The sequence below is a fragment of the Lissotriton helveticus genome, chromosome 4_1 (assembly GCF_964261635.1).
Source record: "Lissotriton helveticus chromosome 4_1, aLisHel1.1, whole genome shotgun sequence".
In the NCBI taxonomy this organism is placed as follows: Eukaryota; Metazoa; Chordata; class Amphibia; order Caudata; family Salamandridae; genus Lissotriton; species Lissotriton helveticus.
In genome coordinates, this window is record NC_136063.1 from 3,542,713 (window position 1) to 3,558,590 (window position 15,878).

At 48.4% G+C, this 15,878-nt stretch overlaps 1 protein-coding gene across 2 annotated transcripts in view; it reads right to left on the bottom strand.

The window, feature by feature from the left end:
• Positions 1-1,240: 1,240 nt before the first annotated feature.
• LOC144828272 (uncharacterized) overlaps positions 1,241-15,878 on the bottom strand; it is an 86,418-nt gene continuing 71,780 nt past the window's right edge. For both annotated transcript variants that reach the window (XM_078686351.1, XM_078686350.1), the window contains exons 4-5: positions 8,495-8,641; positions 1,241-1,845 (exon numbers count right to left, since the gene is read on the bottom strand). In XM_078686351.1, coding sequence (XP_078542477.1) covers positions 1,721-1,845; positions 8,495-8,641 — 272 coding nt within the window. In that variant the 3' untranslated portion in view covers positions 1,241-1,720. The remainder of the gene's footprint in view (positions 1,846-8,494; positions 8,642-15,878) is intronic.

Genomic DNA, 15,878 nt, shown 5'->3' on the forward strand with positions numbered 1-15,878 from the left:
ATCAGATTAATACCCTAGTGTGTTAATATAGCCCTAGGAGTGCTCCATACTTGACAGTGAGGACTGGTAATCTAAAGAATCCATTTGAATGCATTGATGCATATTGGATAGAAAGGAGATGAGGATTTCCATTATGCAAATGCCAATGTGCGAAGAAAAGTTCATCAACAGTATCAAAGGTCAGCTAGAGGTCAGAGTGGAATAGCGTGCATGGGTTCTTATGCCGCTTATATTTGGTATTATTTTCCCACCTTCCTGTTACTTGAAGATTCTGAAGCCTAAGGGAAGCTCCTGACCAAATATATAAGAGAACATTGTTATGAGACATCTGGGTCACCATCAGACCTAGTAAATTCTTGTTTTATATTGAATCATGATAAGGAGATTTAAGATATGTTTTAAAGACTTAATTAGGGAACCAGCATCAAAATGTAAAGGCTTACTCAGCTAACGGTATACCTAGATTTCAAAACTGGGACTCACTTGTTGCAAACTCTAAGGATTGCTTAGACTTTCATGGAGTCAAGTTCATGGCAAACCTAAAGTCCACCATTCACCTGAGAGACAGTCTTGAACTTCACTTTGTTGCAACCCATCCTCCATTAGACTTCACAGTGATGGCAGTCATGGCATCCTTTATGGTTCGATGTCAATCAGGGTTCCATCAGTGGTCTCGTATATAAGACTCTGGGTTTTCATTCTATTGCAGGCATAGCATTATTAGCATTCATGGTTCATCCTGTCTTTAACATAAACTCTTCTCTATAGGTGTCCATTTACCCTAGTTCCTTTTACGTCACCTCTCTTATTGAAAACTCCATGATCTGATGTTCAAAGAGGTGTTCATCTCTAAGGCTAAGATAGAGGAACAGAGCAGGACTGTCCGGGAGCACCTGGTCTGGTCTCACTGTCAGAAGCTGGTCAGATGGTTGGGAGTGTCCTGAGAGTGGTCACTGAGGGCCTTCAATGCGGAAAAGAAGACGAAGGATGAACTCAAGTACAGTCGCCAGAGGCTCATAATCAATATCTTGATCCAAAACTTCCAGCTGCATCTCAGACAGGAGGAAAAACATTTCTATCTGGTTCTGGTCAGATTTGTGTATATTTGTACTGCGCTGAGTGGAGGAAAGAAAGTTATAATCTGAAGTAGTCAAAAATTAAAAAATCAGCCACTGTTTGAGCACACAGCAGCAGTGTGTTACACTCTTTGTGTATCACATGTCAACACAGGGAGCTGATATGTAATCTGCATTTATATTTATTGGCAGGATATGCATAGACAAAACCATCATAATTCAGGTGATGTTATTTCACTTGGAGAGATAAGAGTTGAATTCAGTTTCCTCCGTGGTTACAAATTATGCAGCATTAGAATCCCATCAGAAGGAGCATCTTATCTGATGCCATGCCAGTATCGTTGGTTGGTTGCAGGGGCAGGGCTACAGTCGCTCAATGCACCAGGGAGAGGATTCCCTCTGAGGCGCCCAGGCGCTATATATGGCTGAATATAAAGGCCGGTGGTACATAAACAACATGGCGGCGTAAACAGTGCTACGCACATTGCTTCCTTGTATTCTGTGTCCCAGGGAGGCTGACAGGAGTTCTTCCGCTTCATTCTTAGTGTTCCTCTTCATGACAGGTACTGGTAGAGCTCTAGGAATGTTTCTTCTGACTATTACTAAGGCGGCGTGGGGCGGCATCAGAGGTGTGAATAATGGCCTCACTGCTTCTTGGCAGGTGCACAAAATAATTCATAACTAAAGACTAGGGTCGCCACAGGGTAGTATATTTCACAGAAATCTGGAGTAGCACATGCTTTCATGCTATACGGTTCCAAAATTATACCTGTGGAAAAAACACAGAGACAGTAATCACTCATTAGCAATGCTGCCACATAAAGCTTTTCTCCATCTAGGTAAGAAATCATGCCCATCCTGGTCCAAAGTTCCCAAGATCTCAGATCAGCCACTAATACACACACTGGCAGTTGTTGAAAACTGTCACAAAAGGTTTATAGATGTTCTTATAGTGGGAATTAAGAGCACTGCATGGAAAAGGGCACTGTCGGCCTGACAGAGAGGTAATAATTTCAACTGTACAGTGTCAACAATAAAAATCAATCACCCACCTTATTTTAGGGAGATTATCTAAGGAATCATATTTTTTGTTTAATGTTTTTCAAATCTTTGCTTCCTTACACTTGCCTTCCTTCCATATACTTCACCAGCTTCACTTGCTAATGGCCACTACCATAGCCCCCCACCCCCTTACTGTCATCACTCTCAAAGTTAATGTGCTGCACTCACATTAAACAGGAAAAGATCTGAGCACTGACATTAGCCCTTTTCCAAGAGACACAGCTTTCAGCAAGGGAGGCATAGAAACTCATTGGACGGGTGGGATGAGTCCTCCCAAGCTGCCGGACATCAACCAGTCGTGCCCCTACCGTACTCAGTGACATCATTCCTAGCTCCAAAAAATGTAGGGTGGCCGTTCTCATTCGCAAATCCCTTCCATGTAATTTTGTAGAAAGCTGGTCAGACGATGAGGGACAATATGTGTTTGCAAGCTCTGGACTGGCACTATGGTGTTCAACGTGGGGTATGTCTACTCTCCTAAAAGTGACATGTCCGCCATTCTCTCTCACCTCAACAGCCCCATCACTGAACTCCGCAAATCCCATATCATATTGGGAGAGGATTTTTCGCAATAAGACTGTAACAATTGGTGGACTTCTGGCAGTGGGAAATGATCATTCGCCATACAGAAAGTGGTTTACGGAACTTGAGATCTGCCAAACACACGCATAGGAGGAGCAAAGCTTTGTAAGTGTGCTGCAGAAAGCAGACAGATGAAATAATGAGGGAACATAAAGATATTTATTCTTATTGTATCTTCAAAGCAAAGCAGTAGCCTTTTGAAGCATTCCTTGGTTTACCAGACTTGGTAAATGTGGGAATGCAACAAAATCCATGGGTGTGTGCATTGTAACATCCACTCTCCATACAAGGAACACCTTCATAGGGCAGAGTAATGCAAGCCAGTCACTTGCATTGCCTCGCATGATTCCAGATTTACCAAGCAATGCAGGGCCATGCAAGGTGGCCTTGTGTTGCTTACAGAATCTTTTTTCTGTTGCCTCCTGTGTTTTTACTATGTTTTTCTGGTCTGGATGCTTTGGGCACTTTTCCACTGCTATTCAGTGCCAAAGTACAAGTACTCTCTATTGTAATTGTTGTAATGGATTAGTGACTCCATGATTGGCTTATTGTACTTACTTGTCAGACCCTAGAACAGTGCACCGTATGTGCCAAGGGCCTGGAAATCAAATGCTGCTGGTGGGCTTGCAGCACTGGTTGTGTCACCCACAGAAGCAGCTTGTCAAATATGGCTCAGGCCTGCCATTGCCTGTGTGCCATCTAGGAGTGCCATATCGACCTGGCAAGTGCACACAATTTCTAGTTCCTAAACCTTCCCTTTTCTATATTTTAGTCACCCCTAAGTAGGCCCAAGGTACTCCCATGGGCAGGGTACATTGTGTGGCATGTTCTAATAGTGAACTACATCCAATTTTGTTCCCGTCGGCCAGAATGGGTAGTTTGATTATAAAATCTTATAATCTTAACTGACCCAGGGAACTAGGTAGAAATTCGAGTTTAGTATGCCTGAACTCAGAATGTTAAAATACATTAATTAGTGGGGGTGGTTTTTACATTCTGTGTTTGAAAATACCACTTTTAGAGAGTAGGTATTTTCTTGCCTAACCATCCAGCATGCCTCTGCTAGGTTTGTGTATTCCATGTCTGGTTTGTGAGTGACAGGGGGCTTGAGAGGCTGGAGTGGGTCTTGGCTCCAGCGGTCTGATGGGTCAGGGCTGGGCTGAATAGGACCTACATTGAATAGAGAGTGGGGGCGGAGATTTCCTTTTACTGACCTGAGCCCCCATAGAATAGAGAGTAGGGTGAGGAGATTTCCTTTCATTTACCTGGGCCACGTCTGGTCTCAGACAATGCTGTCTCCACCTTCTGCCAGGAAGCTGCCCAGAACTGGTTTTGGCTGGGCACAGGCACCCTCTGCCTTCAGAGGACAAAGGATGTATTGGTATAAATATTGGGACCCAGACCCCATAACTTTAGATCACTTCTGGGAATCAAGACAAACCTTTTCCAAGGAGAAGAAACAAGGAAGCTGAAGGAGGAGACTGCCCCATTTGCTGTTTTGCTATTTCTGGTGTTGGCCTGCAGTGGTTACTTTATTTGCCAATGAAAGCGAAAAGGACTTTTCATAATCTTGAAGAAGAATCTCCGAGGGCTTGAAGTGTACTTGCCTCCTGCCTCATGTCTCAGGGCTACAAGACTTCACCACCAGCTCCCCTGAATTCCCTTGCTGGGAATTCTAACTGCATAGATGTGCCTATTGTTGTTTGGGCCCTCTGAGAAGACTGCATGCCGCTAGGAGCTGGAAGCACCACGCAACGAGGAGAAGCATTTCGCCGCCGCACCTGTTCACACTCGCATCACCGACGAAGCGATTTGCATCACTAGAGAAGTGCGCCACCGCCGCAGAGGTTGCAGTCGCATCACTGGAAAAGCGTGTTTCAGGGCCTGTCGCAACTCAGAAGTTACAGAGTTCACCGCACGACCGTTGGGCGTGCACGCATTGCATCCAACATTGTCGAATCGCATCAACGACGTCATTGGGTCACATCGCACCGGATCATCGCATCGAGGTGCCATCTTGATAGATTGCACCGGATCACAGTAAGAAACGATGCATCAACTCCCAATACACTAAGGAAGCGAGCATTAACTCCCCTGCGCTCCACTAACGAACCGCTGCATTCACTCCCCTGAGTGTAAGGAACTGACGCATCAACTTCACTGCAACCCTTTTGTTTGTTTTGCGTGACACATCCAAGGTACTTTGAGAGTAAAGAGTCACATTTACCATCTACATTGGGCTAAGCTAATTTTTTCTATTTTAAAGACTATTTTTGATTACAGAATTGTAGATTATTGTTGTTCGGTCTTGTGTTAAGTCTAGTAAAGATTTTCTAAACTGGTGTGGTGTTCATTTGTAGTGTTTTCACTGTATTACTGCATGTGTTCACAAATGATTTACACACTGCCTCCGAGATAAGCCTCCCTTCTCGTGCCAAGCTACCAAGGGGGTGAGCAGAGGTTATTTAGGAGTGTAGCCCCCTTACCCTGACTAGAACCAAGGGTCCATATTTGGACAACGGTACCTTCCTCTGCCAACTAGAGACCCCCAATTCTAACACCATGCCTAGCTCCAAAAAATGTAGGATGGCCGTTCTCATTCGCAAATCCCTTCCATGTAATTTTGTAGAAAGCTGGTCAGACGATGAGGGACAATATGTGTTTGCAAGCTCTGGACTGGCACTATGGTGTTCAACGTGGGCTATGTCTACTCTCCTAAAAGTGACATGTCCGCCATTCTCTCTCACCTCAACAGCCCCATCACTGAACTCCACAAATCCCATATCATATTGGGAGAGGATTTTTCGCAATAAGACTGTAACAATTGGTGGACTTCTGGCAGTGGGAAATGATCATTCGCCATACAGAAAGTGGTTTACGGAACTTGAGATCTGCCAAACACACGCATAGGAGGAGCAAAGCTTTGTAAGTGTGCTGCAGAAAGCAGACAGATGAAATAATGAGGGAACATAAAGATATTTATTCTTATTATATCTTCAAAGCAAAGCAGTAGCCTTTTGAAGCATTCCTTGGTTTACCAGACTTGGTAAATGTGGGAATGCAACAAAATCCATGGGTGTGTGCATTGTAACATCCACTCTCCATACAAGGAACACCTTCATAGGGCAGAGTAATGCAAGACAGTCACTTGCATTGCCTCGCATTATTCCAGATTTACCAAGCAATGCAGGGCCATGCAAGGTGGCCTTGTGTTGCTTAGAGAATCTTTTTTCTATTGCCTCCTGTGTTTTTACTATGTTTTGCTGGTCTAGATGCTTTGGGCACTTTTCCACTGCTATTCAGTGCCAAAGTACAAGTACTCCCTATTGTAATTGTTGTAATGGATTAGTGACTCCATGATTGGCTTATTGTACTTACTTGTCAGACCCTAGAACAGTGCACCGTATGTGCCAAGGGCCTGGAAATCAAATGCTGCTGGTGGGCTTGCAGCACTGGTTGTGTCACCCACAGAAGCAGCTTGTCAAATATGGCTCAGGCCTGCCATTGCCTGTGTGCCGTCTAGGAGTGCCATATCGACTTGGCAAGTGCACACAATTTCTAGTTCCTAAACCTTCCCTTTTCTATATTTTAGTCACCCCTAAGTAGGCCCAAGGTACTCCCATGGGCAGGGTACATTGTGTGGCATGTTCTGATAGTGAACTACATCCAATTTTGTTCCCGTCGGCCAGAATGGGTAGTTTGATTATAAAATCTTATAATCTTAACTGACCCAGGGAACTAGGTAGAAATTCGAGTTTAGTATGCCTGAACTCAGAATGTTAAAATACATTAATTAGTGAGGGTGGTTTTTACATTCTGTGTTTGAAAATACCACTTTTAGAGAGTAGGTATTTTCTTGCCTAACCATCCAGCATGCCTCTGCTAGGTTTGTGTATTCCATGTCTGGTTTGTGAGTGACAGGGGGCTTGAGAGGCTGGAGTGGGTCTTGGCTCCAGCGGTCTGATGGGTCAGGCTGGGCTGAATAGGACCTGCATTGAATAGAGAGTGGGGGGCGGAGATTTCCTTTTACTGACCTGAGTCCCCATAGAATAGAGAGTAGGGTGAGGAGATTTCCTTTCATTTACCTGGGCCACATCTGGTCTCAGACAATGCTGTCTCCACCTTCTGCCAGGAAGCTGCCCAGAACTGGTTTTGGCTGGGCACAGGCACCCTCTGCCTTCAGAGGACAAAGGATGTACTGGTATAAATATTGGGACCCAGACCCCATAACTTTAGATCACTTCTGGGAATCAAGACAAACCTTTTCCAAGTAGAAGAAACAAGGAAGCTGAAGGAGGAGACTGCCCCATTTGCTGTTTTGCTATTTCTGGTGTTGGCCTGCAGTGGTTACTTTATTTGTCAAGGAAAGGGGAAAAGGACTTTTGTGGACTTTTCATAATCTTGAAGAAGAATCTCCGAGGGCTTGAAGTGTACTTGCCTCCTGCCTGATGTCTCAGGGCTACAAGACTTCACCACCAGCTACCCTGAATTCCCTTGCTGGGAATTCTAACTGCATAGATGTGCCTATTGTTGTTTGGGCCCTCTGAGAAGACTGCATGTCGCTAGGAGCTGGAAGCGCGACGCAACGAGGAGAAGCATTTCGCCGCCGCACCAGTTCACACTCGCATCACCGACGAAGCGATTTGCATCACTAGAGAAGCGCGCCGCCGCCGCAGAGGTTGCAGTCGCATCACTGGAAAAGCGTGTTTCAGGGCCTGTCGCAACTCAGAAGTTACAGAGTTCACCGCACGACCGTTGGGCGTGCACGCATTGCGTCCAACATTGTCGAATCGCATCAACGACGTCATTGGGTCACATCGCACCGGATCATCGCATCGAGGTGCCATCTTGATAGATTGCACCGGATCACAGTAAGAAATGATGCATCAACTCCCAATACACTAAGGAAGCGAGCATTAACTCCCCTGCGCTCCACTAACGAACCGCCACATTCACTCCCCTAAGTGTAAGGAACTGACGCATCAACTTCACTGCAACCCTTTTGTTTGTTTTGCGTAACACATCCAAGGTACTTTGAGAGTAAAGAGTCACATTTACCATCTACATTGGGCTAAGCTAATTTTTTCTATTTTAAAGACTATTTTTGATTACAGAATTGTAGATTATTGTTGTTTGGTCTTGTGTTAAGTCTAGTAAAGATTTTCTAAACTGGTGTGGTGTTCATTTGTAGTGTTTTCACTGTATTACTGCATGTGTTCACAAATGATTTACACACTGCCTCTGAGATAAGCCTCCATTCTCGTGCCAAGCTACCAAGGGGGTGAGCAGAGGTTATTTAGGAGTGTAGCCCCCTTACCCTGACTAGAACCAAGGGTCCATATTTGGACAACGGTACCTACCTCTGCCAACTAGAGACCCCCAATTCTAACACCATGCATAATGCAAGGGCAATGCAATCCAATTGTAGATCTGGCCTCAACAGTTTTAGATTCCGTTTGGCAAACAGTGTGGTCACTCTAAATCTTAGTCTTGGGTTAGTTTGCCTCCGACCCTGTACAGAACTCCATTGCGTTCTTGTCTAGGTCTGCGTTTTACAAATACCACATCATCAGGGTATATTTGGTCAATGGGACATGATTTCTACATTGTATTTGATGGAACCGAGTTCTCTGAAGATATTCAGGTGAATTCTATGACAAAAATGAGAATTAATTAGCGTGAACAGTATTTAGTTTATAAGAAAGAACCAGAAACCAAGAAGATTGGTGCAGTGGGAAATATAACACATAATTATGAAAATCAGTTTATCTCACCAGGTCTGAGTGCTTTTCCATAGAAGGTGGAGCAGGTGTTCTGCTCCCCGGTGCACTGAATTCCTCCAGTCGGTGTGCAGCCCGAGGACTGGTCAGTGAGACACTCGTCACACTTATAGCCATTCGGTGTCTGATCCACAGCAGGCACTGAAATAACACAGAACAGGAATTGAGAAGACTAATTTTGTCAGAAATGGGGTGCTAAGTCATGGCTAAATTCTCCGACCCTAAAAACAGTAGCATTAAACACCACACTTTGTATGAAAATAAAATAAATATTATGTTTAACTCAAGAGGCACAGTTTTTTTTATTTAATTTTTGCCCAGAATATAAATTCCTTTCCATTGACTGCTGTCGAATAGTGTGTGTTTTGGTAACTCACTAGACCTGTACATTGTGTCACTCATTTACAAGAGGCCAACACTGCCGCAGCGTATCTTTTCATGACTCTCTGGTGGCACAGGCCTCTCAATCATATCTATGAGGCGTGGCTCTGCATGACTCTCTGGTGGCACAGGCCTCTCAATCATATCTATGAGGCCTGGCTCTGCATGACTCTCTGGTGGCACAGGCCTCTCAATCATATCTATGAGGCCTGGCTCTGCATGACTCTCTGGTGGCACAGGCCTCTCAATCATATCTATGAGGCGTGGCTCTGCATGACTCTCTGGTGGCACAGGCCTCTCAATCATATCTATGAGGCCTGGCTCTGCATGACTCTCTGGGGGCACAGGCCTCTCAATCATATCTATGAGGCGTGGCTCTGCATGACTCGCTGGGGGCACAGGCCTCTCAATCATATCTATGAGGTGTGGCTCTGCATGACTCTCTGGTGGCACAGGCCTCTCAATCATATCTATGAGGCGTGGCTCTGCATGACTCTCTGGTGGCACAGGCCTCTCAATCATATCTATGAGTCCTGGCTCTGCATGACTCTCTGGTGGCACAGGCCTCTCAATCATATCTATGAGGCCTGGCTCAGCATGACTCTCTGGTGGCACAGGCCTCTCAATCATATCTATGAGGCCTGTCTCTGCATGACTCTCTGGTGGCACAGGCCTCTCAATCATATCTATGAGGCCTGGCTCTGCATGACTCTCTGGTGGCACAGGCCTCTCAATCATATCTATGAGGCCTGGCTCTGCATGACTCTCTGGTGGCACAGGCCTCTCAATCATATCTATGAGGTGTGGCTCTGCATGACTCTCTGGTGGCACAGGCCTCTCAATCATATCTATGAGGCCTGGCTCTGCATGACTCTCTGGTGGCACAGGCCTCTCAATCATATATATGAGGTGTGGCTCTGCATGACTCTCTGGTGGCACAGGCCTCTCAATCATATCTATGAGGTGTGGCTCTGCATGACTCTCTGGTGGCACAGGCCTCTCAATCATATCTATGAGGCGTGGCTCTGCATGACTCTCTGGTGGCACAGGCCTCTCAATCACACCTATGAGGCCTGGCTCTGCATGACTCTCTGGTGGCACAGGCCTCTCAATCATATCTATGAGGCTTGGCTCTGCATGACTCTCTGGTGGCACAGGCCTCTCAATCATATCTATGAGGCCTGGCTCTGCATGACTCTCTGGTGGCACAGGCCTCTCAATCATATCTATGAGGCCTGGCTCTGCATGACTCTCTGGTGGCGCAGGCCTCTCAATCATATCTATGAGGCGTGGCTCTGCACGACTCTCTGGTGGCACAGGCATCTCAATCATATCTATGAGGTGTGGCTCTGCATGACTCTCTGGGGGCACAGGCCTCTCCATCATATCTATGAGGCGTGTCTCTGCATGACTCTCTGGTGGCACAGGCCTCTCAATCACACCTATGAGGCCTGGCTCTGCATGACTCTCTGGTGGCACAGGCCTCTCAATCATATCTATGAGGTGTGGCTCTGCATGACTCTCTGGTGGCACAGGCCTCTCAATCATATCTAGGAGGCCTGGCTCTGCATGATTCTCTGGTGGCACAGGCCTCTCAATCATATCTATGACGCCTGGCTCTGCATGACTCTCTGGTGGCACAGGCCTCTCAATCATATCTATGAGGTGTGGCTCTGCATGACTCTCTGGTGGCACAGGCCTCTCCATCATATCTATGAGGTGTGGCTCTGCATGACTCTCTGGTGGCACAGGCCTCTCAATCATATCTATGAGGTGTGGCTCTGCATGACTCTCTGGTGGCACAGGCCTCTCAATCATATCTATGAGGCCTGGCTCTGCATGACTCTCTGGTGGCACAGGCCTCTCAATCATATCTATGAGTCGTGGCTCTGCATGACTCTCTGGTGGCACAGGCCTCTCAATCATATCTATGAGGCCTGGCTCTGCATGACTCTCTGGTGGCACAGGCCTCTCAATCATATCTATGAGGCCTGGCTCTGCATGACTCTCTGGTGGCACAGGCCTCTCCATCATATCTGAGGTGTGGCTCTGCATGACTCTCTGGTGGCACAGGCCTCTCAATCATATCTATGAGGCCTGGCTCTGCATGACTCTCTGGTGGCACAGGCCTCTCAATCATATCTATGAGGCCTGGCTCTGCATGACTCTCTGGTGGCACAGGCCTCTCCATCATATCTATGAGGTGTGGCTCTGCATGACTCTCTGGTGGCACAGGCCTCTCAATCATATCTATGAGGCGTGGAACTGCATGGCACTCTGGTGGCACAGGCCTCTCAATCATATCTATGAGGCCTGGCTCTGCATGACTCTCTGGTGGCACAGGCCTCTCAATCATATCTATGAGGCCTGGCTCTGCATGACTCTCTGGTGGCACAGGCCTCTCAATCATATCTATGAGGTGTGGCTCTGCATGACTCTCTGGGGGCACAGGCCTCTCAATCATATCTATGAGGCGTGGCTCTGCATGACTCTCTGGGGGCACAGGCCTCTCAATCATATCTATGAGGTGTGGCTCTGCATGACTCTCTGGTGGCACAGGCCTCTCAATCATATCTATGAGGCGTGGCTCTGCATGACTCTCTGGTGGCACAGGCCTCTCAATCATATCTATGAGGTGTGGCTCTGCATGACTCTCTGGTGACACAGGCCTCTCAATCATATCTATGAGGCCTGGCTCTGCATGACTCTCTGGTGGCACAGGCCTCTCAATCATATCTATGAGGTGTGGCTCTGCATGACTCTCTGGTGGCACAGGCCTCTCAATCATAACTATGAGGCGTGGCTCTGCATGACTCTCTGGTGGCACAGGCCTCTCAATCATATCTATGAGGCCTGGCTCTGCATGACTCTCTGGTGGCACAGGCCTCTCAATCATATCTATGAGGCCTGGCTCTGCATGACTCTCTGGTGGCACAGGCCTCTCAATCATATCTATGAGGCCTGGCTCTGCATGACTCTCTGGTGGCACAGGCCTCTCAATCATATCTATGAGGCCTGGCTCTGCATGACTCTCTGGTGGCACAGGCCACTCAATCATATCTATGAGGCGTGGCTCTGCATGACTCTCTGGTGGCACAGGCCTCTCAATCATATCTATGAGGCCTGGCTCTGCATGACTCTCTGGTGGCACAGGCCTCTCAATCATATCTATGAGGCGTGGCTCTGCATGACTCTCTGGTGGCACAGGCCTCTCAATCACACCTATGAGGCCTGGCTCTGCATGACTCTCTGGTGGCACAGGTCTCTCAATCATATCTATGAGGCCTGGCTCTGCATGACTCTCTGGTGGCACAGGCCTCTCAATCATATCTATGAGGCCTGGCTCTGCATGACTCTCTGGTGGCACAGGCCTCTCAATCATATCTATGAGGCGTGGCTCTGCATGACTCTCTGGTGGCACAGGCCTCTCAATCATATCTATGAGGTGTGGCTCTGCATGACACTCTGGTGGCACAGGCCTCTCAATCATATCTATGAGGTCTGGCTCTGCATGACTCTCTGGTGGCACAGGCCTCTCAATCATATCTATGAGGCGTGGCTCTGCATGACTCTCTGGTGGCACAGGCCTCTCAATCATATCTATGAGGCCTGGCTCTGCATGACTCTCTGGTGGCACAGGCCTCTCAATCATATCTATGAGGTGTGGCTCTGCATGACTCTCTGGTGGCACAGGCCTCTCAATCATATCTATGAGGCCTGGCTCTGCATGACTCTCTGGTGGCACAGGCCTCTCAATCATATCTATGAGGTGTGGCTCTGCATGACTCTCTGGGGGCACAGGCCTCTCAATCATATCTATGAGGCGTGGCTCTGCATGACTCTCTGGGGGCACAGGCCTCTCAATCATATCTATGAGGTGTGGCTCTGCATGACTCTCTGGTGGCACAGGCCACTCAATCATATCTATGAGGCGTGGCTCTGCATGACTCTCTGGTGGCACAGGCCTCTCAATCATATCTATGAGGTGTGGCTCTGCATGACTCTCTGGTGACACAGGCCTCTCAATCATATCTATGAGGCCTGGCTCTGCATGACTCTCTGGTGGCACAGGCCTCTCAATCATATCTATGAGGTGTGGCTCTGCATGACTCTCTGGTGGCACTGGCCTCTCAATCATAACTATGAGGCGTGGCTCTGCATGACTCTCTGGTGGCACAGGCCTCTCAATCATATCTATGAGGCCTGGCTCTGCATGACTCTCTGGTGGCACAGGCCTCTCAATCATATCTATGAGGCGTGGCTCTGCATGACTCTCTGGTGGCACAGGCCTCTCAATCACACCTATGAGGCCTGGCTCTGCATGACTCTCTGGTGGCACAGGTCTCTCAATCATATCTATGAGGCCTGGCTCTGCATGACTCTCTTGTGGCACAGGCCTCTCAGTCATATCTATGAGGCCTGGCTCTGCATGACTCTCTGGTGGCACAGGCCTCTCAATCATATCTATGAGGCGTGGCTCTGCATGACTCTCTGGTGGCACAGGCCTCTCAATCATATCTATGAGGCGTGGCTCTGCATGACACTCTGGTGGCACAGGCCTCTCAATCATATCTATGAGGCGTGGCTCTGCATGACTCTCTGGTGGCACAGGCCTCTCAATCTTATCTATGAGGCGTGGCTCTGCATGACTCTCTGGTGGCACAGGCCTCTCAATCATATCTATGGGGCCTGGCTCTGCATGACTCTCTGGGGGCACAGGCCTCTCAATCATATCTATGAGGCCTGGCTCTGCATGACTCTCTGGGGGCACAGGCCTCTCAATCATATCTATGAGGCCTGGCTCTGCATGACTCTCTGGGGGCACAGGCCTCTCAATCATATCTATGAGGCGTGGCTCTGCATGACTCTCTGGGGACACAGGCCTCTCAATCATATCTATGAGGCCTGGCTCTGCATGACTCTCTGGTGGCACAGGCCTCTCAATCATATCTATGAGGCCTGGCTCTGCATGACTCTCTGGTGGCACAGGCCTCTCAATCATATCTATGAGGCCTGGCTCTGCATGACTCTCTGGTGGCACAGGCCTCTCAATCATATCTATGAGGCCTGGCTCTGCATGACTCTCTGGTGGCACAGGCCTCTCAATCATATCTATGAGGCGTGGCTCTGCATGACTCTCTGGTGGCACAGGCCTCTCAATCATATCTATGAGGCGTGGCTCTGCATGACTCTCTGGTGGCACAGGCCTCTCAATCATATCTATGAGGCCTGGCTCTGCATGACTCTCTGGTGGCACAGGCCTCTCAATCATATCTATGAGGCGTGGCTCTGCATGACTCTCTGGTGGCACAGGCCTCTCAATCATATCTATGAAGCGTGGCTCTGCATGACTCTCTGGTGGCACAGGCCTCTCAATCATAACTATGAGGCCTGGCTTTGCATGACTCTCTGGTGGCACAGGCCTCTCAATCATATCTATGAGGCGTGGCTCTGCATGACTCTCTGGTGGCACAGGCCTCTCAATCATATCTATGAGGCGTGGCTCTGCATGACTCTCTGGTGGCACAGGCCTCTCAATCATATCTATGAGGCGTGGCTCTGCATGACTCTCTGTTGGCACAGGCCTCTCAATCATATCTATGAGGCCTGGCTCTGCATGGCACTCTGGTGGCACAGGCCTCTCAATCATATCTATGAGGCCTGGCTCTGCATGACTCTCTGGTGGCACAGGCCTCTCAATCATATCTATGAGGCGTGGCTCTGCATGACTCTCTGGTGGCACAGGCCTCTCAATCATATCTATGAGGCGTGGCTCTGCATGACTCTCTGGTGGCACAGGCCTCTCAATCATATCTATGAGGCCTGGCTCTGCCTGGCACTCTGGTGGCACAGGCCTCTCAATCATATCTATGAGGCCTGGCTCTGCATGACTCTCCGGTGGCACAGGCCTCTCAATCATATCTATGAGGCCTGGCTCTGCATGACTCTCTGGTGGCACAGGCCTCTCAATCATATCTATGAGGCCTGGCTCTGCATGACTCTCTGGTGGCACAGGCCTCTCAATCATATCTATGAGGCCTGGCTCTGCATGACTCTCTGGTGGCACAGGCCTCTCAATCATATCTATGAGGCCTGGCTCTGCATGACTCTCTGGTGGCACAGGCCTCTCAATCATATCTATGAGGCGTGGCTCTGCATGACTCTCTGGTGGCACAGGCCTCCCAATCATATCTATGAGGCCTGGCTCTGCATGATTCTCTGGTGGCACAGGCCTCTCCATCATATCTATAAGGTGTGGCTCTGCATTACTCTCTGGTGGCACATGCCTCTCAATCATATCTATGAGGTGTGGCTCTGCATGACTCTCTGGTGGCACAAGCCTCTCAATCATATCTAGGAGGCCTGGCTCTGCATGATTCTCTGGTGGCACAGGCCTCTCAATCATATCTATGACGCCTGGCTCTGCATGACTCTCTGGTGGCACAGGCCTCTCAATCATATCTATGAGGCCTGGCTCTGCATGACTCTCTGGTGGCACAGGCCTCTCAATCATATCTATGAGGCGTGGCTCTGCATGACTCTCTGGTGGCACAGGCCTCTCAATCATATCTATGAGGCGTGGCTCTGCATGACTCTCTGGTGGCACAGGCCTCTCAATCATATCTATTAGGCCTGGCTCTGCATGACTCTCTGGTGGCACAGGCCTCTCAATCATATCTATGAGGCGTGGCTCTGCATGACTCTCTGGTGGCACAGGCCTCTCAATCATATCTATGAGGCGTGGCTCTGCATGACTCTCTGGTGGCACAGGCCTCTTAATCATAACTATGAGGCCTGGCTTTGCATGACTCTCTGGTGGTACAGGCCTCTCAATCATATCTATGAGGCGTGGCTCTGCATGACTCTCTGGTGGCACAGGCCTCTCAATCATATCTATGAGGCGTGGCTCTGCATGACTCTCTGGTGGCACAGGCCTCTCAATCATATCTATGAGGCGTGGCTCTGCATGACTCTCTGGTGGCACAGGCCTCTCAAT